The 15,390-nt window shown below is 33.3% G+C and overlaps 1 protein-coding gene and 1 long non-coding RNA gene across 9 annotated transcripts; one reads left to right on the plus strand and one right to left on the minus strand.

The window, feature by feature from the left end:
* Positions 1 to 3: 3 nt before the first annotated feature.
* Positions 4 to 15,257, minus strand: LOC132794871 (slo-interacting protein 1). 8 transcript variants are annotated; one of them, XM_060805156.1, is made up of 6 exons: positions 15,100 to 15,257; positions 14,411 to 14,893; positions 13,260 to 13,595; positions 11,523 to 12,492; positions 11,287 to 11,459; positions 4 to 759 (listed from the first exon to the last, which is right to left on the minus strand). In XM_060805156.1, the coding sequence occupies exons 1-6, from the start codon at positions 15,151 to 15,153 to the stop codon at positions 748 to 750; spliced, it is 2,028 nt and encodes a 675-aa protein (XP_060661139.1). In that variant the 5' UTR covers positions 15,154 to 15,257; the 3' UTR covers positions 4 to 747. The 8 variants fall into 8 exon arrangements, with proteins under 8 accessions (XP_060661139.1, XP_060661138.1, XP_060661137.1 ...); XM_060805155.1 differs by having other exon boundaries at positions 4 to 777; XM_060805154.1 differs by lacking the exon at positions 4 to 759 and adding an exon at positions 6,370 to 6,790 and having other exon boundaries at positions 14,411 to 14,656.
* On the plus strand, positions 2,071 to 6,081 carry LOC132794879 (uncharacterized). Its single transcript, XR_009633355.1, has 3 exons — positions 2,071 to 2,495; positions 5,230 to 5,365; positions 5,436 to 6,081. It is a non-coding gene; the product is annotated as an uncharacterized LOC132794879 (long non-coding RNA).
* Positions 15,258 to 15,390: the final 133 nt, after the last annotated feature.

The raw sequence follows: 15,390 nt of genomic DNA on the forward strand, positions 1-15,390 counted from the left end.
GATGTTCATTCAATCCAACTAACGATAATTCCAATGCCAATTGCAACGTGCGTGGATCTTCCGATAATGGGATTTGATGTACTTTTTTGTTGTTGTACTTGTATCATTTGATGGTGAGTATTCTGATTATTAATTTTATGAAATGCTGCATTTTTAGTAATGTTATTATCATTAAGCATTTGTGTATTTGTATTTACTGAGACGGCATTACTAGACATTGTTGATGATGATAATGTCGATAACGATGACATTGATTGTTGCTTCGATAATGTTTTAAATTTAGATATTTCAAATTGAATTTGTGATTGAACATTAGTCAAACATCTTTAATTTCAATGCTCCCTTCATATGAACTTGACGCTGTAGCTGGATTGTTTTAGCTGGATGTGGGCGATATACAAAGGAGTGATAAGTAGATAAACTTACACTATTTAACTCGTTGGTATATCATTTATAAATGGCTACAATTTCCTTCATTAATAATCATCAAATTAGATAGGCACATACACAGTTCGACAAATATTTCAATGAAAATCCAAACTCCACTTTTTTTAAAGTATTAAAGATTGTTTTCATTCATAGCTGGCCTTCTTATTCATAATACATAATACATACGATTTTATATTCGACTTTTTTATTTTGTTGTTTTTCAAGACTCAGAAATTTTTTTAAGTGGCATATATATTCCTTTTTCTCACTTCTTGTTCTGGACTACGCCACCCATTTCCTTTTACCCTTCGTTTTGCCTTAGTCGTTTTTCTGCAATGGATAAAAATACTGAAATGCATTTGGTATATTTAGTATACACACACGCATACATGACATGGATAGACATACACATTTTCAAACACACCCATTCTTATCTCAACATAAATATACTTACTTGCGCCGCTCTTCGGGTATTTTCCAAAGGTCAAACCAAAAATAATTTGTATCATTTTATACGTTTTAATAAGTATACAAAAATCACAAGCAACTACCGCGAGATCAGTAGTCATTTAGATTTTCTTATAGCTTAGATCATGTTTGAACTATGTTGATGTCATAATACTCCGCGTTATTTTCGCCATCTCATTACAACCCCTAACACTTGCGATGTAAGCCTTGTGTCACTCACCCTTTATTACTTCAATCAAATTTGATCTGTATGGGGAAATACAGTGCACACTCAAAATACTGAATTTTGTATAGCAAATTGAATAAATGTTCACTTTTTAGGTACGTCCTTATGTACATATTAGGTATTCCCTTTTAACATTATTCAGAAAAGTTATATGTTCACATATGCATATATATTAATGCATATTTTTATATGGAGCTCCCTTTGCAGTCACACTGAGCTATTTATCTGTATATGTTGACAAGATTGTACGTACTACGTACATATCTGTATGTACATGTTCAATTCAAATGACAATTACTTAAAACATTCTTAATCATGGATTAGATTTTCACTATAGACAGTAAATTAAGTAAACTTATTGACATAAATAAAAATAAATATCAATACTTATAAATAAATAAATTCCGGCACTCAATTCACGGCAACGCCTCTCGATATAATGCGTGTGTACATATAATTGTGCATTGAAATATACATACATAGGCATGTATGTATATATAAGCCATAGGTACAATCTTTAAATTCCACTAACAGCATTATGCACGTATATTCAAATCACATTTCAATAATTTTAACCCAAAAGATCACTGCTAATTACACTTTATCCTATTTTTTTAAATAGCTCAAATAGTTGCCGGCTTTGACTGCACAAACAATCTCTAAGTTTCACAGTAAAAGCGGTGAACGTCGTGACACTATCGATAGATCTGTTTTTATTTTTGTAAATATCGATATTCTTTGGAATTAATCGACTATTCTTTAGAGCTAAAACACATTAAGCGTTTGTATCGCATTTTTTGGACGCAACTCCATATAAAGCGCTGTTCCCACGAAATTAAAATTTTGAACGTGCTGAAAAGCAATATATTTCGAAAGTTCCACAAATTCAACAGTGACAGTTTTTGGCAACTATTAGAACTTTAATTTGGCACGGAAATGGTAAAAAACTAAAATTTATGAATGATCCAAGGACTGAACCTGAGAAGGAATAATTGTTTTCTAGAAATGGCCCATGGGCGAGACTCTTGAAAGCTGGAGAAGCGTAAGAGTAGTCCCCATTTTTAAGACAGATTCGCACACCTCAATAGTAAGCAACTACAGGCCAACAATGACCCTTTTAAAATACTAGAGAGGCTAGAAAAACAAAGAATGGAGGAGCACACATTCGCACAAACTCGATAATCCCATAGATTTACAGCCTTGTGCATCAAACAATTTAATCAGCACAGTTCAATCGCTAAAGTCCAAGCCAAGTTTTACCAAGTTTTAGCAGCCTGTTTAGACCTCAAGAAAGTATTTGCCTTCGTGAACATAGACACCCTCCAGAGAAGAACTCTAGTCAAAGGAAATTGTAAAGTGACAATAAGTAAAGGTGTGTGCCAAGGTAGTTGCCTCAGCCCAACTCTTTTTAATTAGTATACGGTAGGACTCCATAAGCTATGTATGTAAATGGTTCAAACTGCACTCTTTTCCAATACGCGGATGATTTTTTTTACTTCGCTTTCACACATATTTTAATTCTGTAGCCGTACTACTTCAACAGCTTTCAAATTATTTGCAATAGCTTAGATTTACAATTCAACGCAGCCAACTCCAACGTGATTCACTTTAGCACTTAAAGACCTCTCCTCATTTACCATCGAAACATGCCTTTATAATAAGTTAGCCAAATTAAATACCTTGGCAGAGTCGTCTCAGCCTTTAGCTCCTCATCGATCTATGAAACAACCAAAGCGTGTACCTTTCTTCGGTTCCTAAGCTTATTTTCGGCTTACATGCATCACAAAGCTTAACTCTCTACAAGGCATTTATTTATAAGAACAAATTGGAATATACTTGCTCTTCTTACAGCAACCTTAGCAAAGCAGCATTGTCCAAAATCCAAAGGCACGCAAATTGCCAGTTGAAACAAGTGAGATACCCGCTACCCATTTTGAATAAAAGCAAAATATTGCGATATTATTTTCAAAATATACCGAAAATACTAAAGAATATACCAAATGGTATATTTGATGTATCGATATAGTACCACATTCAAAATATACCATAGACGGCACAATATGCCAGATTGTCTGCCAAAGCAACTAAAGCAGGCCATCCACAGGCGAGCATGTTGGCGAATATGCTGTGCTCGACGAAATTTTTCTCGTGGATGGTAGCGTTCGTCGTCAAATTTCGTGTTCGCCAAAATGTTCGCATAGGATTAAAATTATTCTATCTTGTCTATGTTTGCACCAACATGCTCGCCAATGGATGGCAACGTTGGCACGAACAACATTTGTGAAATCATTTAGTAGAGAGAAGACGTGTTTGCGAAGCTCAAAATGAGCAAAAAATGTATGCAATAATTCAATTTTTGTCTGCAAAATCAATTATTATATTATTATATTTCAATTATTATGCGCCCAAGGCTCTGGGGAGAAATTCCTGTTAAGAATTTCAGGTCTTCATAACTTTGGCCACTACAAAATTTAACAGTTTTTATACCCGCTACCCATAGGGTAGAAGGGTATTATAACTTTGTGCCGACAGGAAATGTATGTAACAGGTAGAAGGAGGCATCTCCGACCCTATAAAGTATATATATTCTTGATCAGCGTCAACAGCCGAGACGATATAGCCATGTCCGTCTGTCCGTCCGTCCGTATGAACACCTAGATCTCAGAGACTATGAGAGATAGAGCTATAATTTTTTTTCGACAGCATTTGTTATGTTCAAGTTTGTTTCAAATTTTTGCCACGCTCACTTCCGCCCCCGCAAATCAAAAAATCAAAGTGTAATTTGAAAGCTAGAGTTTTGGTATATACAATAATTACTGTAGTAGTTATGATTCCTGAAAATTTTGTTGCGATCAGATAAAAATTGTGGAAGTTATTAAAGAAATACTTTTGTATGGGCAAAAACGCCTACTTACTAGGGCTCTTAGTTGCTTTGGCCGTCAATCTGGCACATTGTGCCGTCTATGGTATATTTTGAATGGTGTACTACATCGATATACCAAACATACCATTTGGTATATTTTTAGAATTTTTGGTTTCTTTGGTATATTTTGAAAATGATACCGCAATATTTTGCCTTTATTAAAAATGGGTAGCGGGTATCTCACAGTCGAGCACACTCGACTGTAACTTTCTTACTTGTTCATATATAGAACTGTTCATTGGAAGAAATTTTTTTTTTCTTTTTTTCTAAGCAAATATGTATTGCCATCAGTCCAATTATACTGCCGCTATCGTTATCCGTTGAAATATTGATTGCTTGAAAATTCCCCGACAAATGATATTCGCGAGCGTGTTGGCACTAGTTGGTGGGCAAATGAAATTCAAGTTGGCGAGCATAGGACTTGTATTTTTGTCGATTTTTGGGGAAGTGGGCATGGCAAAATTTAAAGATACTTGATCTGCCTGCAAACATGACAAGTGCCGTGGAAAATAAATTATATCTCTATCTCTTATAGTCTCTGAGATCTAGATGTTCATACGGACAGACGGACCGTCTCAGTTGATGACGCTGGTCAAGAATATACATACTTTATAGGGTCGGAGATGCCTCCTTCTGTCTGTTACATATATGTGACATACATTTCCTGCCGGAACAAAGTTATAATACTCTTCTACCCTGCGGGTATAAAAATAATAATAAATTAATAACAATGCCAAACTACAAATAAAAAAACAGGATCATTTGTAATTGGGCTAATTGCACAGATATATTTGCAAATGGGTTTGAATGTGAATCAATTAAAGCATACCGCAGAATATTTTTGTGGCAATTACACCGACGAGCAAAACTGCAACACGAGTTCAATACTCTAATTTCAAAATTAGAATAAGCGGTCGTGACTCACGCTACGTGACCAACTTGATAACGAGAAATCCGACATATCGCCAGTAAAAGCGGCGACATTGTTTAATTTAAATTCCAGTGCTTGAGCAATTCGACGCAGTATTAATATATTCGGCCTGAAAGCTAAAGAAATGAAAAAGAAACCATTCATAACATATATAGTATACACCAAATTTTGCATCAAAACTTTTCTGCTACTCACTAATATTAGACTATAGCACATAGCGTTTAAAAATGCAAACTTTTAAAAAAATTTAAGGTTTAATCGCAATTGACGAAATATGCAGTTCCCTCAAGTGGAACGAAGGAGCTATGCGAGACGACTGAGGGCGTTCCCCAGAATTGGTGCAACGCAACTCCCAGAGTATGCCAAATTGCGCAGGAGAACTAAGAAAGTGAAAAATACAAAAATATTAAAATTTTTTTTTTTTAAATTTCTAAACTGTAACATTTGACTTTTTCCAGATTCTCTAGCAATTTTTCTCTTGTTATAAAATGGCTTCAAAATTTCGAGAAACAAGTGTATGTTCTAACAAACAAAACCTTCAAAAGGTAGTGTTGTTGATTTGACTGCGACGACCGACGGACTGCTCGAGATGTGATACAGCGTTCGTGTATTCACCAACCGAGGCGGCATTGAGGCTCCCGACCAAATGTGTCTGGCAAACTCGCTTTCAGAAACACGAAATTTATTGATTTTATTATATTTAATTTATTTTAGTAATTGTGCAGAGAAGGTGCTCGTGAATTTGTCTGAATTTTCCAGACTACTGTTCTACTGGCTACTTTAAAAACATAAGTAAAGAAGAGTTTGACAACTAACTCCATTACATGAGTGAGATATAGAGACAGAGCGATCAAGAAAGCATGGGCTGTTATCTTTTCCACTCAATTGCTGCTAATGAACCAAATCGCTCTTGTTTGGTTTACAGGTTTACAGTGTTAAAGTTTTGTTCGTCAATGTATATCAACTTTATGGTTTTCAATAAGATTTTGAAGTCAGGAGTTTTAAGATTTTGCCATGGCATTATGAAAAATCTCATCTTTTTAAATTTGTTTCAGTTCAAAAGTTTGCTAAAAATAAAAACATTGACATACAAATACATGTGAATTGGTATTTAGATGTCACAATAAGTTCTTTTAAATAGTTTTAAATGACATTTTTGTTTCAAATTAACATTTTGAAATTTATTTAATTAATTAATGTCACTATCTATATAGGCTATTATCGCTCAATACTGCTCATAACTAAAATTCACTATGACATGCAAGTGGCGACACTTGACTAATATTATTGCCCGATACATTTAACATATTATTTTGTTGCTAATTATAAATGTTTACCAATTACAATTTAATGAACTGCAATTGAAACCCGACAGCAACACACGCATACATATACCTAAAAGGATTAATTTATTTTACAGGTAGATTGGTGGATTTTAAAATTTAAATGTGTACGTAAATATATAAGCAGTAAATAGTTATTATGTTGGATATTGTGGTTGATTTATCAATTGTTGATGATGCCGTCTTTCACGTGCGCGTTCTATATGGCGTTTTCGCTCCTCTTTAGTCCAGTAACGTCCAATTTTTACCTCTGATATAGTATCATCCTCTGTTGTGGTTAAGTCACCGTTGCGTAGATTTTTCCTTATGCCCAAATGTAAATGATTTCGCACTGGACGCTTAACAATATATCGGGTTCCGTCAGGCCGACGTTTCACTTTCCATACCATTGGAATTTCCTCCGACACATTTTCGGTATGCACAAGAATTGCGTTAGGTTTTGATACTCCCGACACAATTTTACTGGATACCTATTCAATACATATATACATTTTTAGATTTTTAAGACAATTGATTTGTAAGTATATCTAATGTACTTATGGAAATAATTGCAATTGAGATTGATAGAAAGTATCTATATAAAAAGTCATTTGAATTGACTGGTTATTTGCTACCAATTCACAGCAAAACGGTAGCACGTAGATGGTTCATTTATCAACAATGTTTTAAGTAAATTACGCAAGTACACTTAATTAACAAACAATAAATGATTGCAATTAAAAAAAAAATAATTAAGCCACTTTTGTATTTTCCAGCAAACAATTGCGTTTTGTTCTTAGTTTGCTTTAAAAAAAATTAATAAAAACAAAACAAGTCAATTTTTAGGTTTTTAAAAAATAGGAATAAAACATAATTACCCCATATGACCCCTTAAAGAATTGTTATATGCGTACTTTTATTATATGGAATTAGATACATAACAGGCCAATTGAAAAGTTCCCGGCCTGACACACTGATGGCGCCTCTAGAGTCAAATCCTAATGATTTTTATTTAGTCCTAACCGTTAAAAGACGTATTTATAAATGTCTGTAAGTAACTTTATTTTTTTTTATTAAATAACTGTTACCTAACTGGGCAAATTAACTTTTTACTAAAATTTTGTTAAAATATTGTTTTCTGAAGAGAAAAAACAGAAACCAGGCTTAATGATTGACTGGTATAGTAAGTTTAGACGTGGCGAAGTAAGTACCGAAGACGGCTAACTCAATGGACCCCAATACAGGGTGGTAAAAAAAATCACTAAATTATTTTGAATGATCGTAAATTGAAATTAAATGAAATAGCAGGCTCCCTATATCATTGGGTATTAGAAAGTAGCAAAGTAGCTGCCTCGCGAGAAAAGACAGATTTTCTAGCCATAAGTTCAGTTATCATCTTTTGGTAATGAAAGAAACAAGAATACGAGAATATAAGAGAATAAGAGAAAATATTTTTAAAACATGAAGCAGAATTTTTTTTTGGAAAAAGTCCGCAAATAAGTCTGCAATACTACGATCATTTGATTATGTCCTATTTTGAAATGGCGATATTTTCGATCTACGCTTTAGGTAAACAAATATTTGAAATTATTGTTATAAACATATTTTTTAAGGATGAAAAGACTGCAAGTATCTTTAAAATGTGTTAATATTTTACCTTCTAGTGCTCAAATTATAAAATAAATATATATATATTAATTTTGCGGTCCTTATCCATTAAGAATAAAGGTTTCTTCTGGAAAATGTTTTGCTTCTGCACGGATTGAGATTTAAGATGGGTCACAAACCCTTGGATCGTTTTGACATTATAAAAGCAATAAGTAGCTAACGAAAGCTTCTTCTTGTATGATTTAAATCACGTTTTTGTCAAACAAAATTTTTTTTCGCCGAGCTGCTCTGGGCACGCTGTGTTACGCTGGTTTTAATTTGATTGGTTTTTGTGTATATATTTTGTGCCTCAGAATAAGGTACAGCATACCTTAGTATGTACCAGTATACCTTATTACTGGAATTTAAGCTAATCCTGAAAGATATCGCCAAGGGATACTGTATGATTTCTTTGATTAAATCAAATAACTTGCTACCAGTGTAGCAATAGGCATTATTCAGAGACAATCGACCATTCATCATAAGCTGATGGTGTTGTCAGAGTACTATAGTACTAGAGTATTGTAGAAAAAACTAATTAATTTATTACTTATAATTATTATTTTCTTATTTATAAAATACAACGCTACTTTACTACAACACTACGCTATTGAAAACAAACGCACCCTCCTAATGCAATTTTCTCATTATATCAATATGTTTAACTAAACTTACTTATACTCCAAGTGTGGTAAAATAATGGATAAATAAAGTCGTATTCCTTGGCAATTTGACAGCAATGAAGTAGCTGGGACCACAAAATGTTTGGAATCGTGTATTTTACGTTATTTTAATCATAAGGATTTAAATATTACAGGCGTGCTCTGGTATTCACTTTTCGTTTTGAAACCAAAGACGAGATTTTCGTTTTTAGGTGCTCCGGCTTTCACAAGATTTTGGTATCGTTTTGCTATCGCAACGTTGCATTTCTTACTGCTAAAACAGCTGACTTGTGTTTTGGTCAGAAATAAACAAATTTCCTGCGTTGATAAAACTCACATAAGAATAATTTTATCATGCATAGATGATTTATACTTTCCCCTTGAATGCAATATATTTGCCTTTTTTGCAAATAAAGATTTGAAGCTTACATTAAAAAATAAAAACGGTGAAACGGCAATCAAACGGGTATGCCACCTTTTCATTCCGGTGATTTCAACAACTATTTTTATTTAATTTTAGCATTTAAGTAATTAAATAAATCTAATTAATTTTTAAAAAATTTCAACAAATTTAATTGGTATTCAAATTTAGCAATTCAACAAATTAAATTTGAAAAACATATTTTACCCAACTTCCACAAATTTAATTGTAGTTGCCGACGGCAAAATTTGAGGTGGGGTCAGAAATTAGTCGTTTTAATAATAATTACATGCCTAATAAATCTGCTGACGGTCTTTAAAGAACGACAATAAACCAATGAGTCAACAATTTTTTCTTTTTGCAAATAAGGTCCTATTTGGTGTACAGAAAGGCATTTACTTTTCATTTCGGCAAGACAAACTTACTCGTTTTGTAAATCGAAAGAATCTTTCGAAAGTAAACACGTTTGTGAATGTAAGAATCGGAGCCCCGCGGTTATTAAAATAAACTTAAAATTTCTAATTTACATTTAATTTTATAAGCAATTAATTTAGATGACTGAAAGAAAACTTTAATTTAAATATATATTTAGGAAAAATTTATATGAAATAATGATATTTATACAAATCAAAATTTGGCATCTAAATAGTAAAGTTTTCTCACGAGTACTTTTTAAACAAGAGAATAACTTTTTGTTCTCAAACCATTTGAATGGCTGAATGTGTTATTAGCATTATATGGGCATATATTTGAAAAAGTCAATCATGAACAAAAACAATAAATTAAATTTATATTTTGATATATATTATATATTTAAAAAATAAATAAAAAAAAAAAAAAAAAAGTTCTGTAGGATAAAACGCAAGGTTTCTAGTTAACTGAGACGTTCTTCTAGCTTGTTTACGGCTAGATTAACGCCATTTGTCAAAACCAAAAATGTTTTGTGATATACATATGTCGGAAGGAGCACACAGCTTGATCAGCGTCAACAGCCGAGCCGAGCCATGTCCGTCTGTGTGTCTGTCCGTATGAACACCTAGATCTCAGAGACTATAAGAGATAGAGCTATAAATTTCGACAGCATTTGTTATGATTGCACGCAGATTATGTTTGTTTCAAATTTTTGCCACGCCCACTTCCGCCCCCGCAAATCGAAAAAAATCTAATAACAAGCGTAATTTTAAAGCTAGAGTTGCGAATTTTGGTGTATACAATAATAACTATAGTAGTTATGATTCCTGAATTTGGTTGCTATCAGATAAAAATTGTCGAAGTTTGTAAAGAAATACTTTCGTATAAGCAAAAACGCCTACTTACTAGTTGCTTTGGCTGACAATCTGGTGTATTGTGCCGTCTATGGTATATTTTGAATGCGGTACTATATGGATATACCACATATACTATTTGGTATATTTTTAGTAATTTTGTAGTATATACGGTATATTTTGAGAATAATACCGCAAAATATATTGCTTTTATTCAAAATGGGTAGCGGGTATTTCACAGTCGAGTACACTCGACTGTAACTTTCTTACTTGTTGCATTTTTACTTGTATTCTTGTACTCTTGTTCATGCCACAGCCAAAATTATAATTGGTTACATATGCGAACATATATACCACGACAATAAAACATTAAAATTGAACGTTCGCGTTTTTATTAAGAAACGATAATATTTTTTCTTCCCGTTACCCATAAGGAAGAAGGGTATTCTAACTTTGTGAATACAGGATATGTTATGAACAGGTGTACACAGTCGAGTCGATATAGTCATGTCTGTATGCCTGCCCGTTTAAACACGTAGATCTCATAGACTACAAGAGATAGAGATATATTTTTTTACAGCACATAATATTCTTTACAGTCTAAGGCTACTGAAAATTTTTGTTGCAATCAGATAATTGTAGAAAATATTTTAAAAATAGCTTTATATGGTGTCGGGCCTTAGTTTCTTTGGTTGAAAATCTGATGTACTTTGTACTCTGTGGTATATTTTGAACGGTATATCTATATTCCAAATATGGCTTTTGTGATATTTGAAATTTTGTTGGCATATTAATTTGGTATATTGTAAGAATAATACCGCAATGTTTATTGAATTGCACGTATCTCACATTCACATGTAGCTATCTTCTTTATTTTTGATTGGTTATGAATGATCTATCCGTCACCAGATGAAGAACCATATATCCCATGTCTACTACGCAAGTGAATTGAAAATACTTAATGAATTTATTTTAAAAAGGTTTAAGCATACCTCTTGGCTACTAACAAAGTGATATCTGCTTAAGTTCGGAGCATTAAATTGTGGACAGGATTGAACTTGTTGCTCCTCCGTAGGCTGCAAACGCGAAACTTTTACGTCTGCTTTTGCGGATAAGGGGCCTGTATGTGGTTCGTCTGTATGTGATTTATTTTGCGAAATATTTGCTACAACAAATTGGGAAAACAATTCATATTAATAAAATATAACAATTTTTCAAGATAACATACCAATTTGCTCTTTTTGCGACACATGTGCTGGACAGTGTATTCGAGAGCATTTACCAAATGGTTCAATGGTTGATGCAGTGTTCTTTAAGGCACCTGAGATGATTTGAAAACTTGTAGAATTTTCATTGTTTAGATTTGCTATCGGACCATTTTGGCGTGGAGAAGCACTGTTATTCGAGCCACCTGTATTATAAGCACTTGATGAGGTGTCAATTTCTTCTTTATTTTGATTGACGAGTAGATTTTGATTTGCATGATCGCTGTCAATATTAATATATCCGCAAGCACTATATGCAGCACCACTACTACTTGAGCCGCTCGTAGTATTGGTTAATGTGCATATACGATTTGGTAATCGATTTTGTTGCTTAGTTAAACGTCCAGATAAAGTGTGTATTGATCTCGAACCAATTTTTTTAAGGCCAAGCCATTGAGCTACTCGCTGGGTTTGTTGTTGCATTTCCAACACATCAGCCGATGAACAAGAGCCCATTGCCGTCATATAGTTCGAGCTCTGATATGGTGAACAGTAAAGCGGCTCGGATTCCGAATCTTCTGGTATTGTTTCATAAATATGTTCGCTTTCATCATACCCATATTTAGCTGTTTTTGAAGCCTTATCTCCACTTCTAGCTGAAAGGTTTTTTTCTGATAATTGACAGGGACAGTCAGATTGCAACTTTGACTTTAGATGCAATTTCGGCAATTTCGTTGGTTCCTCATCTCTTAAACTCAGAGTACTTATTTGAGTTTCATTTTTCAAGTCGTCTGGATTAACGCGAGCCGATTTGCAGTTAGTTTGAGTAGTAATTAAGTTATTTCCGGTTAGTACAGACTGCTGTTGTTGGGCCAAAAGAATTGTATCTAATTTATCAACAACATTTGTATAATCGTCAGGCAATAATCGGTTTGCATATTCAAAGTTGCTGTCAATATCATCATCATCATCATCGTCGTCCTCGTCCTCTCCCTTAATATTCAATGAGAGAAAAATTTTTATTATGATTGCTATTTGCAAAAAATGTAAAAAAAAATAACTTGGTTTTTTAATTTGTAGTATTTAAACTTTAAAGTTTAAGTTGTAACTACTTTTTATGTGTGTGTAGTGCTTAAAAAGTGTTAATTTCAAATGATTTTTCTTCTTTTGAAAAAAATCAGAAGTCGTAGTTGAAGCATAGGCAAAACTCAAACAGCTACAAAAACAAGAATTATCAACAGTCATCGTTTTTCTTTTTTTGCTTTCTATTTGATGATGCTTTTGATCGTATACATAAATCGCAGATGCGGCGCTCGGCGACTTTTGAAAGTCGGCGGCAGTTACAGTCGCGAAAATCAAACGCATTCGACTTTTTGCTACTTTTGATTTTTGTATCAGCTGCTTACGATCTGCAGCCATTTGTAAACCGAACTTGTGTGTAAAACATTAGGAAGTTTTCTTCAGTTGAGCGGTGAGCATGTCACTACCTTTTTTGTTCCAATTTCCACACCCGACTACATGTAAAGTCTTAATCCTCTCGGCTGCATATTTCGAACATAACAGCCGACCATGGGCGAATTCGCAAAAACAACGAATTTGGAGATTGGTTATAAAAGTAATACAATTTATTTTGAGAAAAAGAAAACTTTCCTGTCGCTACTAACGAGCCCTTAGTGAATTTTCGGCCTTTTCTTTATGAAATTATTTTAAATGTTTAATAAAACTTAAAATAACTATTAAGTTCTTTTCATATCACTTACGGGATACAAAATGCGACTGACAAGCAACGTAACAGCCTTGCCGTTCATTGAGATTTGCGATTCAGCGTGCTTTTTAGTTTTTATATCGAGACCGTTAATACGTAGAATTTGATCACCACGCCTTAAGCGTCCATCAATATCAGCAATACTTTCAGATTGAATATCACTGATGAAGACATCCTCACAGGCATCATGTTCATCTAATATTGTCAAGTCTGTATTATTACTGTTGTCGTTGCGTATCACAGGCTTAATACTTTCCTCGAAGTCGTTGGGACAACTAACACTTAATCCTAAATTGCCACCAATCGAGTCCTTATTAATAAGCGTTATTTCCTAAAAAACAAACAAGAAACTTTTCAAAATAATTGTGATAAATTTAATACCAATGAAAAAATTGATGCTCCCGTTTTCGCTATCGAAAGATTCTTTCGATTTACAAAACGTTTAAGTTTGTCTTGCCGAAATGAAAAGTAAATACCTTTTTCTACACCAAATCGGATCTTATTTGCAAAAGTAGTTGACTCTTGGTTTATTGTTGTACTTTAAAAATCGCCAAGAGATTAATTAGGCATGTAATTATTTTTAAAACGACTAATTTCTGATCCCACCTCAAATTTGGAAATAAAATTTTGGCGTCAGCAAAAAAAATTTTCGTTTTAGTGAGCGACCGATACCATGAGTTATCGCCAAAGCTACCATACTTTTGATGGAATGAAAAAGCAAGTTCAAAATACTTGTATATTGAGGCGGATGGCATTCATTTTGTTGGAGTTGGGGAAACTTAAATGCTAAAATTGAATAAAGAAGTTTTTGAGATCACCGGAATGAAATCGGTTCCCGTTTTTTTGTGGGAAACAACTTATTGCAAATATATTTATTTCAGGAGAAAGCATAAATTATCTATGCAAGATAAAATCATCTTTGTATGAGCTGTATCAACGCATGAAATTGAACATACCAAATGCCATTTTTTCGCGTTGTTTACTTCTAACCAAAACACAAGTCAGCTGTTTTAGCAGTAAGAAATGTAACGTTGCGATAGCCAAAAACCAAAAACTTGTGAAAACTGGAGCACATAAAAACGAAAATCTCGGTTTTGGTCCCTAAACGAAAACGAAAAGTAAAACCGGAAAAAAAAAATTACTCACCTCAATGTCAATTTCTGGTTCCAAGCATTGTTCGAATAGATGGTGCTGTTGCTCAATGAAATGATCAGCTATCGATTGCACAATGTCTTTGTTGTGATCGATATTTTGCTTAATGTCAAAACCATTTTCGGTTGTGGTTTGAGTTCCTTTTGATACTACGGTGGCGTGTTCAACATCTGTTAACAATGGTTCGGCATCGACATTGACATTGTTAAATGCACGTAAAGTTAATATGATTTCATTTTTCTGTGGCAGGGGAAATGAAATGGAATTTGTGTTGGGTTGTGAGCCATCTCTTGTATCTTTTGGTAATTGTAGAATATTTTCATGTTTTGTATAAATATCGAACTTATTTTGCTCTGCATCGGAAAATTGTAAATGGTTTGTTTTTCGGGACAATTCGACTACTAGATTTTCTTTAGATTGAAGGAACATTTGAACCACCTCATAACTCGACAACGATGAAATGTCGCTACCATTAAGCTGAAACAAATTTTGTTATTGTTTGGTTAATACAATTTTTACAGAAATTTACATGTAAAGGAATTATGGATATCGATATATTAAATATATCGATATTGCTTGAGAATAAAAAATGTATATTCTTTTCGACTAATACATAAGTGCACATGCAAGTGAATTGTCTGTATAAATTGCATGTAATTGTCATCAGTGTACTTGAAACTTACCTTTATTAGAACATAGTCTAAATCAACAACGCTAACACAGTTATTAGAGCACATTTTGATAACAAATTACATTATTTTATTTTCGATGCAGTGATGTAAATCCACACCCACATAACAACACAAGTACAGACATCGTTTACTATCTAATCTAGTGTGACCAAAGCATGCATAATGTAAAATGTCGCCAATTTTCTGTTGTACAGTATTTTGCGATAAATTTTTTACTTCAAAATAATTTCAGTCTATAGTTTGGCAATAATAAAGTCTCTAAATTCAAAAACGAGGATGTAA

This window comes from Drosophila nasuta, chromosome 4 (genome assembly GCF_023558535.2).
Source record: "Drosophila nasuta strain 15112-1781.00 chromosome 4, ASM2355853v1, whole genome shotgun sequence".
NCBI classification, from domain to species: Eukaryota; Metazoa; Arthropoda; class Insecta; order Diptera; family Drosophilidae; genus Drosophila; species Drosophila nasuta.

Bases quoted from the DNA above. Each gene is read 5' to 3' on its own strand.
- LOC132794871 (XM_060805151.1), bottom strand. From the start codon at position 15,153: ATGTGCTCTAATAACTGTGTTAGCGTTGTTGATTTAGACTATGTTCTA. The intron at 14,894-15,099 runs GTAAGTTTCAAG...AATTTGTTTCAG, and splicing joins TAGACTATGTTCTAATAAAG to CTTAATGGTAGCGACATTTC. The intron at 13,596-14,410 runs GTGAGTAATTTT...TTTGTTTTTTAG, and splicing joins AACCAGAAATTGACATTGAG to GAAATAACGCTTATTAATAA.